Raw genomic sequence first — 14599 nt, 5'->3', positions numbered from 1 at the left:
TGAAATTGGTGTCATTTTTATTTTTTCTACCTTTTGGGGTGTGTATAGAATGTATGGAGATGTGTATGTGTGTGAGTGGTGTATGTTCACATGTGGAAGTCAGAGGACAATCTCAGTCCTCTTTTGTTTTGTTTTGTTTTTCAAGACAGGGTTTCTCTGTATAGCCCTGGCTGTCCTGGAACTCACTTTGTAGACCAGGCTGGCCTCGAACTCAGAAATCCGCCTGCCTCTGCCTCCCGAGTGCTGGGATTAAAGGCATGCGCCACCACGCCCGACTTTCCTCCTTCTTTTTAAAGATGTATTTATTTAGTATGCATACAGTGTTGTGCCTGCATTTATGTTAGGGCAGAAGCTCTCACTCATTTAGAGGGCACAAGATCTCATTAGAGACAGATGGTTATGAGCTACCATGTGGTTTGAATTGAACTGGGGTCCTCTAGAAGAGCAGTTTGTGCCCTTAATCTCTGAGCCATCTCTCCAACGCTCCTTGTTGTCTGAAGTATACTGGTTGCGGGCACATTCTTAGCCATGATAAACCTCTGAGTGCTGCTCTATAACAGGAACCGCAGTAGCCCCTGAGGTTGTCAAGGAGACTAGAAGTGGATTTCACAAACGTTACCTATGTATCATCTATTTGTCTCTTTCTGTCTGGTTCGTCCATGCATCTGTCCGTCTGTTCCATCCATTCTATCCTAGTACCCTAGGATGGGATTTGCTATGTAGGACGCACATCAGAAAGCAAGCCAAGTCTTCCAGGAGCCCCGCCCACTGGCAGCTCAGCAGGTATGCGTCAGGGAGGTAATTAGTGGAACGGGCTGACATGCTCCACTCACGCACCTGCCACCAGGTCCCTCTGCCAGACTCTCCTCACAGTATTCAAGCCCAGCCTCACAGTATTCAAGCCCAGCCTCACAGTATTCAAGCCCAGCCTCCCACATCTGTTTCTTCAATGATTGGGTTCTTGTACATATTTGCCTGGATGAGTTTCCTCATCCCGTAGGTGCAGTAACTGGCATTGTCCTAGCCTTTTCCTCTAAGTCTGTCATCCCCAGGTAGCCAGTCTCCGTTTTTTAGTTCCCTTCACCAGCTCTTTACACCAACAATTCCTGGCGCCACTCCTCGCTGGGCTGGAGCCAGATTCCTGACATAACTAGTAAAGTCGATATAGCATTCCTTTTTTTTTAGGTCTTTGCAAACTCAGAGGCCACGCTGTGCCCTGACTCCAGGCAGACTCAGATGGGGATGGGTGGGTTGGTTGTGACTGACTCACAAATTTGCTATGCCCCGCCTCTGGGGGTGCTCCGCAGTCTAAGGTCAAAATCCTGGAAGGAAGGAGATAATCCCAGCCCTTTTCCCACAACACTATCCCAACCCAAACCCTCATCTAATAGGAACTGAAGGGAAGTTTCTATCCCTGTTTCTGTCCTCCTCCATGTCTCCCCTCGTTTCTTCAAGGACAGTTCTTGGCTACTTCAATCACAACCGTATGCATAATAGGTTGGCGGCATCTAATCCTGGATGCTAGTGCCTGCTTGGCAGTGCATACTGATGGTGCATACCATCTCACCTGGCGTTCTTTGTAGCAGGTTTTAATAGGCTGGGTTTAATTTGTTTGTTGAGACAGGGTTTCACTAACAGCTCTTGCTGGCTGGGAACTCACTATATAGACCAGACTGGTCTAGAATTGATAAAGATTGGCTGGAAACTACTTCCTGAGCATTGTGATTAAAGAAGTGTCCCACAATCGTCCCACCAAAGTCACCTGGTCTTTGCAAGTCTGTGTTCTTTCTCTTTTCTGCCTCTTCCGTTTTCACCCATGTGGAAACCTGAGACTCATCAAAGGGAGCAGTTCTCTTTCTACCTTTCTATCCAACCAGAGGGAAGGATGCTCAGAGTTCTGCAGATGTGCTTGCGGGTTTCTTGGGGGTGGGGCGAGGTGGGATGGGTATGGCTCTTTAATCTACAGTTTAGCCATCAGATCTCCTCGTGAATCCGGGGAGAATGTACTCACATTCGAGCTGAGGGAAGTAAACCCCGACTTCATTCCGAGTCTCTGTTGAACTCCAGGTTTGTATGAGATCCTGCAACACAAGTCACATCTCTTATTTAAGTCTTCACACTATGTTATCTGCAGTAGTGGATATAGATTAGAGAGCTGAAAGACAGTTGTAAACAAGAAACCAGAAGCTGCGATACCAGAAGACACTGTCCTGTCACCAGTCACTCCTGGGGGTGGGGTGGGGATTTTGAGAAGCAAGATAGGGACTTGTTATGCAAATATGGGTGGCCTGAGAGGCAGGTGGGTTATTATTAAAAGCTACTGCAGTTCTGTTAGCTATGTGATCTTGTCCCCTGGCATGTAAAACAGCAACTGAAAATAATTGTTTTTACCAAGGACCTACTAAAATTAAAGGTCATGTCAAATTCTATAAAAGAGTACAAATCTGAGATCACTTAAGATATTGTAAATATTTCCTTTCTTTGTGTGTGTGTGTTGTGTTTTTTGAGACAGACAGGCTCTAGCTGACCTCAGAAATTTTTATGGAACCAAAACTGGCTTTACATTTCTGAACCTTCTTTCAATGGCATGTGGATTCAATCCCAGCAGAAGCAGGTGAGGTTGAGGCCAGCGTGGTCTTCATACTGAGTTCCAGGTCAGCCAACCAGACATACATAGTAAGACTCCTTTTCTGTTAGTAAGTTAGTAAGTAAGTAAGTAAATAAATAAATAAATAAATTAAATAATAAGATTCCGACCTCCTGCCTCCACCTCCCAAATGCTTGAATTCAAGGTGTGAAAACACCCAGTCCTAGTTTTGTCCTTTTGTTCTGTTGCCACGATTGGCAGGTGGTAGAACACAAAGTGGTCTGAAAACTATTATATTTTTGAAAAGCAGTTCACCCCAAGGCGACGTTTAGGAATGGCTTGTATAGACACTCTATAGCCATGACAACAATTTCATCTGCAGGAAACTGTTTTGATTTGTTGCTATCACAACCTTCCACCTCCCGGAAACTTGTATTTGCCTTTATCTTCCTAAAGTACCATTTAAAAATTCCATGTCTGCTTCTTGATTCCTTAGACACACTACCCACAGTGTGAATGTCCCCCTTTATCCAGCTATTGAGTAATTCTTTAGACGATCCTTGAAGAGATGAATCCCTCTTGTCCTTAGTTACGTCTCGGTGTCACCCCTTCCCCTTAGCTTCCAATTCTGAGTAGCTGAACACTGTCAGGTTCCTGCTGGGAGGCCCCAGAGCCCTGGGCTTGCTACACCTTGCAACTCTGGTTTCTCTCTATGCCCCTGGGACTGACAAGAAGGATATTTTGACCAAAGTTGCAGTCATCTCTCAGGATAGTGTCTCTTGGCACAATTTTTTTTAAGATGTATTTATTTATTATATGTAAGTACACTGTAGCTGTCCTCAGATACTCCAGAAGAGAGCATCAGATTTCATGGTTGTGAGCCACCACCATGTGGTTGCTGGGATTTGAACTCGGGACCTTCGGAAGAGCAGTCAGCACTCTTAACCACTGAGCCATCTCGCCAGCCCCCCTCTTGGCACAATTTTAAAGCTAACTTCAGGCAGACCTTGGAGCCCACGATGAGATAGATAGCCAAGCAAGAGAACCGCACAAGCCACACATCCATTTGCATCCACACATAAACATATGCACATGGAAAATTTATTTTTAAAAATTGCATTTATTGCTGGGAAATGGTGGCACACTTAAGCTCAACACTTGGCTGGCAGAAGCCTGGTCTACAGACCAAGTTCTAGGACAGCCAGAGCTACACATAGAAACTGTGTCCATAAAACAGAATAAAAGAAAACAATATATTTATTGTGGGGGTGAAGGGTGGGCACATGCCACACAGTGTGTGTGTATGGAGGTCAGGAGATAACTTGGTGGAGTTGGAGTTTTCCTGCTAATACTTGTAACCCAGAGATCAAACTCTGGGCAGCAGGTGCCTTTTCCCACTGAGCCATCTTGCCAGCCCAAACAATAGAAATAAATAAATAAAAGATAAAATCACTTAAGAAAGGCAGTGAGTACTTCCAAAATGATACACCCCTCCTGCAACCACCACCCCACCCCATGAAGTCCCTCCTAACTGAACATGAAGAGCAGTGGTAGCAGAGCCCTCTGCCTTGGAGTGCTGGGGCCTTTACTCCCTTAGCTACTGGACAGAGATCTCTCAGCTCCTGCTCCCTGGCTTAGGCTCTCTGGCCTTTTCCTGAGTAGGTTAAGGTAGTGGCCTCCTGCTGGCTTCCTATCTGGAACTCTCTCTCCCTCTGATCAACCCACTTCTTTTTTTTCCTTTTTTTTTTTTTTTTTTTTTTCAAGACAGGGTTTCTCTGTATAGCCCTGGCTGTCCTGGAACTCACTTTGTAGACCAGGCTGGCCCTGAACTCAGAAATCTGCCTGCCTCTGCCTCCCCAGTGCTGGGATTAAAGGCGTGCACCACCACGCCCTTAACCCACTTCTTTATTCACCATGGTGACCTTAAAATTGCTCCTCGTAGAAACTTCAGTCTCCAGCGTAGAAACTTCTGACAGCTTCCCATCTGCTAGCCAAATCCCATTCCCCACCCCCAAGAACTGTGAGACTGTCTTTTACTAAGGGAATACTTGACCAGACATAACAGTGCATACCTGTAATTCTGGTATTCAATAAGCAGAGAGAAGATTGAAAGTTGGAGCTAGCCTGGGCTATAGAGCAAGACTCTACCTCTCTCTTAAAGAGGACACTTACCATTCTTTGTGTCTCCAAACCATCATAGGTATTCTTAGTATAGAAGTCTGGCCTTGGGCAGTCTTAAGTGGGTAGGCTAGACTACAGGTTCCAATTAGAGTTGAGTAATGGATAGTGTAAAATAGATCTAAAGTAGGTAAAGATGTTTGCCACCAAGCCTGATGACCTGAATTTGATTCGGGGAACCCACATGGTAGAAAGAGAAAACTGATTCCCGTCAGCTGTCCTCCAGCCTCTGTATGTGTACATGAGCGCATCCCTGCTCCAATAGTAAAATGCGAAAACAAGTTAAAAAAAGGATTAATAATGTGAAGTAGAGAGAGCAAGGAGATTTATTCAGTGTGGTGACATTGGGAGGAGGCCACCATCCAGTGACCCCTCAAGTCCGGGAGGTTTATGGGTTAGATAATGCCTCAGGTGTGACGAGCAGTGGAGGATCTGTCCTTGCAGCTGCTGCTCTTTCTAGAATTCAAGGTGACCTAATGGCGGGGCTAAGGATGATGACTTCCCTCTATGCCTTCAGCTTTCAGGGGTTTTAGCAGAAGCAGCTTCTGGTGTCTGTTTCCAAATGGCATCCTCCTATGGAAGAGTTACTCTAGAAACGCAGGCATCATGCCCTCCTCACCACTAATGTCCAGACCTCAGTGGTAACTCTTCCTGGGGTAGCAGGGGAAGGTTTAGGAGTGCCCAACCTTTGAGGTAGCCAAGGCATTTTAAAATTAACTGGCGTGTGTGTGTGTGTCCGCCATTCTCAAATCCAGATAGCTCCTGTGTGTGAGTGCAACCCACTGGGAGTCAAAGCAGTATAGCTAAAACTTCACACTACAATCTTTACTATGTATGCAGCCAAGACTACTCCATGCAGTACTGCAGGGTGGTGGTAAGGAAGGCCTTCCCTTTGGAGACCTCAGTGACTAACAGAGATAGCTGACCCGTGATAGTTAATCTGCAGACTGACTTAAGCCTAGTCATTAGTGCAAAGAGCTAAATTGCTTGTTCTCTCTGTCCCCCTCTCTCTCTGTCTCTCTCTCTGTATTCCCATGTGTATGTCTGGGTGTCTACCTCTGTCTGGAAAGCAATTGTGCTTTAAGTGAGAGAGAATCTGGAGTCAGAGGGCTCCACCTCTAGACTACTTCTGGCCACCATTGTGAACCCACTAAGTGTTGCTGGTCTGTTTCCTCAACTGTCCCACTCTTGGACTCCGAAGGTGTTCAGCAAAGGCATACCAGGATTAAAATGACACAAGGCCTGATTATAACAGGTGAGAATTTGTAACCACAGACAATTTAGAACAAGAGAGTGGACAAATTGCTGACTGGAAATCAGAATGTCTGGGTTTTGATCCGGGCCTGCCCTGGTTTTATGATCTTGGGTAAATCATGAGACCTTTCTGCATGGGAGTTTGGCCATGAGTAGGATGGTGGTCACTGTGCTTTTGATAACTAGTTCCCAGTTGTTGTGAGGATCAAGGACATGCGTGGAGTAGACCGGGAAGAAACAAACTAGGTCCCTGACTCGCATGAAAACAGAATAGGAAGCAACAGCTGGGTCAGGCTTCCCAGGAGCCAGGGGAACCTTGAGCAGGCCTGCCTGCCGTTAGGTGTGAGTCTAATATGATCCGGACACCTTGCAAGCATTTTCTCATGTCGCAAGCTGCTCCTGACTGTGTGGAGACTGAACTGTTTGTAAGATGGGAAGCACAGCCTTTTTTTCATTGTGACAAAGTACCTGAGAAACATAAAAGGGGCGCGATTTGCCTCATGATGTTGGTCTGTAGTCACTTAGTCCCATTGCTGTGGATAGAACACCATGGCAGAGAGTGTGATCAAGCATAACTTCTCACTTCATGGTGGGCATAACAGAGGCAAGCTGGGCCCCAGCACCCATGTATCCCTCTCTGCTTTCTGATGTGGACGTGATGGGACCAGCTATCGCACACTCCCGATGACTTGATTTCACCACTATGGTGGATTGCTCCTTGGGACTGTGAGCCAGTTTCTCCTTACTTCTTGGAGTTTGCTTTAGTCTTGAGTATTTCAAGAAGTATATATCTCAGCAACAGGAAAAGGAAAAGTAAGACAGGCATAGTTGAGAATTAGGCCCCTTAGGGCTACGCTGATGGACCTAACTAGCAATATCATCTTTCGTTTTTCTGTGATCTTTCACTTTGGGGCATGGTCCTCTGTATTCCCAGTCCTTGGCATGGGGTGGGGCCCAGAAGCTATCACTGATTGTGAATCTTGTGAACTTGCCTTGGATAAGTTTACGAGTAAGTTTTCATGGAGCTGGAAAGAGAGCTCTGTAGTGGCTGGTGTTCTCTTACTAGTTTTGTTACCCAAGAGGCCCGTTTGCAGTGCCCCCCACAAGTAGGCAAAAGGAAGTCTGCCCCCAGCTGGCTCTGATTGGTAATAAGGAATTGCTTAATAGCCAATGGCTGGGCAGAGGGAGATGGGGCCGGGACCTTTAGATTTGCACAGGCTAGGAACTGGAAAAAAGGAGACAGAGAAGTGCCGTGATTCAGATGTAGATGGATCAGATTTTGATCTGGAGAAGGAAAATCATCCGAAATGTAGGTGAGAAGGAATGTGGCCCCCGGAAGGGCTGCTCAGAAGCATCTTGGGCAGCAAAGACTAGAGAACTACCCAGAAGGAGCAAGGGCAACAAAGATAAAATATATAATCAGAGGGCATCTGTGTCTTCCATTAGCGAATCCAGATATCTCCTGGAGTCAAAGCGGTGTAGGATACAGAGCTCAGCAGTTAAGAGCATTTGCTGCTCTTTCAAAGGACCCGAGTTTGGTTCCCAGCACCCACATCAGCTGTTTACAACCAGCTCCAGGGGACCTGATGTCCTCTCCTCTAGCCACCGCTGGTACCTACCTGTGCACATATGGCAGATAAACACACAGACACATATGTAAAAATAAAAAACATAAAAAAACAAGGAATACCTTGACTTGAGAGTAAGGGGTATAGCCTTTTCAGAGTTCTATGACCCCATTTTGTAAGTTAGAAGACCATCCTTTAAAAACTTTCTAAAGTCAGGCCATGCTGGTACACACCTTTCATCACAACACTAGGGAGGCAAATGCAGGCAGATCCTTCAGTCTGAGGCAGTCTGGTAAATGAGGCGGAGTGCCAGGATGACAAAACAAACAAACCTCCCCCAAAGAAAAAAACTTTCTAAAATAAGAGTCAACTATTTAGTATAATTTAAAATTTTTTTATTAAATCATTTAGACTTGAAAGAAGTCATAATAGTCATCACACTTACGTGCGTTCTGTACACCACCAACCCAAATGGATTGATTTCAGAATTTTTATAAATAAAAAATAAACGTATTTACAGGAAAAATGAAAACATGTTAGCAAGTTGAGATGATTAAACTTATCTATAATCAGTTTGGGGGAATGTACCCACTTGTAGTATTACATTTAAGATAGGGTTCTACTAGGATAAAAATTCCATAATTGAAGAAGTTAGTTGTAATAGATAATCCATTTCCTACTGCACTTTTTTAAAAAAAAAAAACACCAAAACTCTCAAATCAGATCTTTTGACCAATACCTAAAAGCTCCATTTTCCCATTATTGGAGGTAAAAAGTACAAAAAAGCTCTTTGCTCTCCCTAGACCACCTGAAGAATGATGCTATTCACTGCTGCAGACTATGACACTACCGACATAAATGGCGACCCAGCTTGTGCTATGTGCCTTGCAAAATAGTGCAGATGGGTCAATGCTCACCAGGGACAAAAATGAAGTCAGCCTTATAACAACCACTTCCAAAGTCACCCTTGTATCTCTAGAAAGCTCGTTTCTAGAACATATGGTTCCCATGTGAGAGGGTCTTTTACACTTTTGTGCTTTAAAGACATTGCCAGTTCAGACCATTTGAGGATCTCTTCTACCTCCTGGTGAAAAGTGAAGGTTCTAAACTGACCAGCTTGTCTTGGGACACCGACAAGCAACAAGTCCATATGTCTTTTACATAGATAGCCCTTTCCTTGATGTTCAGTTAAGATCAAACTGGGTTAGGCCCGTGATCCAGTCTGACTTAGAAAAATTGGTCCCGAGTCAAACTGATCAAAGCATAAAATCTGAGTCCACCGCTGTGGAGAGCCACGTTCCTCAAGGTGCCTGCTCTGCCACCTTCAAGGGTTGCTGGCCTAGCTGAGGGCTAGTTGCCAGGCAGTGGGCTGTACGAGCAGCTGGGCTGTCTGGAATGTTTTGTTCCGGGTGAACTCATGGAGCGGGACCGCTGTCTCAGAACCGTTTTCCCGGGAAACTCCAAGTTCTCAAATATAGCATTTTCAATGATGTCTGTGGCTTCAGGCCGCTCCGTGGGGGACGGAGAGAGCATGTCTTGAACCATCATATGCTGAAACATAAAAATGGTTTTGTGTTAAAAGCTCTAGATTTAGATTGTTAAGCAGTCCTTTAAGTCTTGGAAAATAATAGATGTATATGCATACACACACTCATTTGGGCACATGTATTCACTGAGTACATGTGTGCACATGAATACACACATATATATTCTCTCTCTCTCTGCCCTCCCACCTCCTCAGTAAAGGAGCTGGAACACAGGGCTCTCTTCACGTGGTAGGTAGGTATAAACGGTCTTTATTTACACCCTCAGTTGCAGCCAAACTTCTGCGTAACTGTTTTAGTGTGTGAAGCACATCTGATTAAACAGCTTTCACAGAAGGCCCACAGCAGCCATAGAGAATGGCAGGAAAGAGCATGGCTGAGCTCTATTATCATGTGTGTGTGTGTGTGTGTGTGTGCACGCAAGCATGTGCATGTATAGGTGGTATACGCATGTGTGCCTGTGAGGCCCTGCAGAGACCGGGGGAGGAGCAGGTGCCCTGCTGTCTCTCCACCTTATTCCTAATTCTCTCTCTGAACCTGGAACTCAGCTCGCAGCCAACAAGTCCTAGTGGTCCTCCTGTCTCTGCCTTCTACACTGCTAAATAATCTGTGTGCAGGCATGACCACCTTTGTGTGTGTGTGTTAGGGATGCAAACTTGGGTCCTCAACAAGCGTTCTTACCCACTGAGCCACTTCCATGGTCCTTGCTGCCAGCTTGATGACCTGAGTCGGCATCTTAGGCCCCATATGATAGAGAGAACTATACCCCTTAAACTTCCATATATGTACCATGGTGCACACTTACATACATACACACACATGCCCCCTATAATCAATAAATTAATAAATAAATTAATTTACAAATAGGCAGCAGGCTGAATTTAGCCTGTTAGCTTTGCTGCAAATGTACAGAGGCTATCTGGGTGTAAAAAGCCTTTTATAATGAAAGGTTTTAGAATCACATCCCCGAGGCATAGATGTCACCTGATTTTAAATGTAGATTCATTTTACAAATACACATGAAATAATCTCAATAAAGCATTTTTAAAGCCAAGATTTATCAATGTGTAAACATTAAAGTGATAAGCTTGTGGACCCACACACACTATAGGAAATAAGTTACAAAGAGAAATGATGTTACAATGTATTTTTAACCTGATGTTACAATGTATTTTTAACCTGAGGACCAGCTTAATCTTCTACTAATCTCCTACACCACTTCCTGTGTGGCCTGAAGAGCAACTGGAGCCTCCCTCTGTTTAAGAATAAGCCATTTTTAGAGCTCTCAGACCAAATCCCAGCACGGAGTTAACATAGACTGCTCCTGTGAGGGGCTGTATGAAGTCAGCCTCAGGGAAGGTGGCAGTGCAGCCTGACCTCTGCAGGCCACTGGGTTCAGGGCAGTCCTAACAACCTGGTCTCCTAGATCAGTGCTCTCAGCCTTCTTGTGGCAACCCCCATCCATAAAGTCATTTTGTTGCTACTTTATAACTTTAATTATGCTACAGTTATGAATCATAATATAAATACCTGTGTTTTCTAATGATCTTAGTCAACCCCTGTGAAACTGTTTAGGTCTAAAGGGGTTGCCAGCCATTGATCTAGAATGTTGGGTGTCTCACCTGAAAAGGCGAAGCTGATCAATTGACTGCTAAGGACCCTTTGTGTTTCAGGGTGTCTTAAGAACAATTTAAGCTTGGGAGGCAGAGGCAGGAGGATTTCTGAGTTCGAGGCCAGCCTGGTCTACAAAGTGAGTTCCAGGACAGCCAGGGCTATACAGAGAAACCCTGTCTCGAAAAACCAAAAAAAAAAAAAGAACAATTTAAGCACTTACTATGATGATTTTAGAGAAAGAGCTAAAAATTATCCATACCTCTTGGGGATATTTCTGAGTGAACAGTAGCGGAAACTTGAGATTTCTGACATCAGTTAAAATCTAGAAAGAAAGGAAGACAGAAAGTTAATCTTTTCACTTTATTTTGTCGTATGTCCACGTCTCACACGTGCTAGACAAGCACACTGACAACACTGCAGCCTGTCTTTTCCCTTTCCTTATTTTTATTAATGTGCCTATGTGCATTGTATGTGTGCTCGTGCCTGTGTGTGTATGCATGTGCACCCAGGCAGCTCAGGTATTAGTCCCTGGAGTACAAGCAACTGTGAACTGCTTGCCATATGTAGGTGTTGGGAACTGAACTCCTGTCCTCTGAAAGAACAGCAAGGGCTTTCAAGCACTGTGCCTTCTCTCTAGCCCCAGACTTTTCACTTTCTTCCCAGTGTCTTTGATGAACTGATTAATTTAATTCTTGATTCTTTACTTGAGTGGATGGATCTCTTATTTTGTTTAGACAGAGCTCACTTGGTAGCTGGTAGCCTTGACTGGCTTGGAACTTGCTCTGTTTACCAAGCCAGCCTCCAACACACAGAGATCTGCCCTGTCTTCGCCTCCCAAGTGCTGGCATTAAAGGTTGCACTACCATACCCAACTAGTACTGTCTGAAAACTTACGGTCATGATGTTTGGAAAACCTAGCCGTGTGCCATCTGCCAGCATCTGTCTGTGACTGCATGACCACTTGTCCTCCACAGGGTTTCCTCCATCCAACTGGCACTATTTCCTGCCCTCACTCACGTTACTCTCCCAGCTCCCTCTGGCTTTGCCGTGGTCACAAAGTTGCCAAATGCAAACTACTGTTAAGGTGATGATGAACTGATGCCAACAGAACATCTAGAATAACCCTGTTGCTCACTGGGTCCCTTTTGCTCCTAGTTTAACTGTCTAATGGCATCAAGAATAAACTTAATGGCACTGGAGAGTTCAGCTGTGTAGCTTAGAACTGCATGCAAGTCCACTCCAGGGGCATCTGAAGCCTCCAACATCAGGGGATACCTGCACTCTCACACAACCGCATGCACACACATGCGTAGTTAAAAGTTTAAAAAAGAAGAACTGTAGCCACCTAAAAACTCTTGTAAATTGTAAGTAATCCCCTCCGCCCGTCCTCTTGGGTGCCTGAGATGCACTTACCCGGACTCGTTCCATCTGGGTGCTGAATGGATAAAGGAGTTCAAACAGAATCAAGCCTAAAGAGAAGATGTCCACTTTATGGGAGTAGTTGTTTCCATGAATCTGAAATAACATAAAGATATGTAAAAAAAAAAAAAAATTGCCCCAGAGGGAGCATATCATTACAGCATTCACACAGAGATGGCTCAGTTCCTACGCAGCATCACTGGCCCTGAGCTGATTCAGTTACCTCTGGGTATGAGCAAAGAGTTAATCTCTAAGTCCCTCTCCTGCCCTCTTTCGCTGTGGGCAGGTGTAATTACAGCACTCAGCATCACAGAGGGAAAGCCCAGGTAAGGCTCCAGAGAGATATGCATCAGCACCAACGGCAGAAACTCGGAGCCTGGTGCTCTGGAGTCTGTAAGGGCCGCTCAGGCCCCCTGAGGTGAAGCTTTTCAAAGCGACACTATCTGAAGCCAATCTCATTTCTAATCACCGGAGTCCTGAAGTCGGTCATTACTGCAAGCCGCTAATCAACCGGGAAACCTTCATTACGCACTTAATTGCAGACTGCTCTGCATGCACAGCCCTATTTTTCATGTGCATATTTTTTGTGCCTTCCCAGTCCTGGCAGGGAAGAGACCTGCTGCTTTTGTGTTCCTTTCCCATCATTCAGCACTGGGCTAAGTACAGAGCAGGCCCTCAATAAATACCTGATACCACTGGGCAAAGAATCACATCTGGTCTGCTCTATTAAGGAAAGCCCCATTCAAATGCAAAGCGAACTCCTGGAGCCCTGGGAGAGCCCTTTTATTTATGAACATTTCCTTAGGCCAGTTACTTGACTACAGGTAAACAGCCCTGGAACCGGCTCACCTCAGAACTGCTGTACCAGGGAGAGGGGAGGGGGAGGGGAAACAGGTACTAGGCGGTAGAGCAGCGGTCAGGACAGAGGCCATCACCCCCCTCTCCTCCACACCATTCTAGCTATCTGCCTCTTTGGTTCCTTCTATGCAGGCTGGCTTCTGCTCACAAAATAGCAGGTGCAAAGTTCCACTGACTGTATCAGCTCTGCACCCACCATGCTATGATCTAAAGTGATCATTGCAACCTATAGCACTGTCCCTTGCCTGCCACCCCTCCCCTCCCTCTGTGGCTTGGGAAGCCTTCAAAGAAAATGTCCAAGGACATTGGCAACAGAGGTACAGGGGAAAAAAGATACCCTCATACAATATTTGGGGAATGTAAACTGACTCATTCACAGTTGAATTAATGGAATCATGTCCATGGCAGAGTCAATGAAGATGTAACAGAGATGCTGGGCCAATTATCCAAGTGACTGGCCTCCCAGCAAAACTGACATTAACTTTAGTGTTCAAAACAAACATTGAGCAATCTGAACTGCATGTATGTTTCACATCTGTCTGAGGATGTCCAAGAACTCATGCATGGTCATATGTGAATACTGATCGAAAACTATGAAACAAAATTCCAACTTTAGTTTCCAACAATTTATATATAATATTAAAAGATATATTTACATATAAGATATGTGTGCATGCATGTACACAGCTGGAAATTTTATACTTATTTTTGGTAAATGCCTTTTTCTTTATTATATATTCCTATATTTTCACATTCCTTTTAAAGAGGAAAGATTAATATATAAGGAGAAAGAATTATTAACATGTTACTGGATTGTAAAAATTGAGACTTGAAAGTTTTTGGATTTTTATTTTATGTTCATTGGTGTTTTGCCTGCATGTGTGTCTGTGTCAGATACCCTGGAATTGGAGTTATAGCTGTAAGCTGCCATGGCGATGCTGGGAATTGAACCGGGGTCCTTTGGAAGAGTAGCCAGTGCTCTCAATGGCTAAGCCATCTCTCCAACCCCCACATATTTATTTTGATTGTGTGAATTTGTGGAGACTGAGCTACTTGAAGATGCCTTTTATTGAGCTTTGAAGAGAGTTCATTGCGTATCCCACCAGAGGGCCGCAGGGCGGGCAGTAGCTAGAGTATGCCTGGCACCAATTACACCTGAAGGCCCAAAAAAGGTGAACTTTGTTAAAAGTGAAAGCAAGCGCTAGCACACACCTTTAATCCCAGCACTCAGGAGGCAGAGGCAGCTAGATATCTGTGAGTTCGAGGCCAGCCTGGTCTACAAAGAGAGTTCCAGGACGGCCAGGGCTACACAGAGTAACCCTGTCTTGGAAAAAAAAAAAAAAAAGAGTTGAGACTGCAGATCCTTGGTTTGAGATGGGGTTGGGAAAATGGTAATTCTAGTTGTATTTTAATCACTATGCACTGCATAATGTAGTTAGAAGTAGTTTTCAAGGAAAATAATGGTTTGAATCAATTTTTTTTCCCCGAGACAGGGCTTCTCTGTGTAGCCCTGGCCATCCTGGAACTCACTTTGTAGACCAGGCTGGCCTCGAACTCAGAAATCCGCCTGCCTCTGC

At 44.9% G+C, this 14599-nt stretch overlaps 1 protein-coding gene across 2 annotated transcripts in view; it reads right to left on the bottom strand.

Moving 5' to 3' along the window:
- Positions 1 to 7960: 7960 nt before the first annotated feature.
- Positions 7961 to 14599, bottom strand: part of Eif2ak3 (eukaryotic translation initiation factor 2 alpha kinase 3) — a 59475-nt gene continuing 52836 nt past the window's right edge. For both annotated transcript variants that reach the window (XM_021164677.2, XM_021164678.2), the window contains exons 15-17: positions 12159 to 12260; positions 11005 to 11067; positions 7961 to 9138 (exon numbers count right to left, since the gene is read on the bottom strand). In XM_021164677.2, the coding sequence (XP_021020336.1) occupies positions 8938 to 9138; positions 11005 to 11067; positions 12159 to 12260 (366 nt within the window). In that variant the 3' untranslated portion in view covers positions 7961 to 8937. The remainder of the gene's footprint in view (positions 9139 to 11004; positions 11068 to 12158; positions 12261 to 14599) is intronic.

The sequence above is a fragment of the Mus caroli genome, chromosome 6 (genome assembly GCF_900094665.2).
Source record: "Mus caroli chromosome 6, CAROLI_EIJ_v1.1, whole genome shotgun sequence".
Taxonomy (NCBI): domain Eukaryota; kingdom Metazoa; phylum Chordata; class Mammalia; order Rodentia; family Muridae; genus Mus; species Mus caroli.
This window is presented reverse-complemented; position numbering and strand designations above follow the sequence as displayed.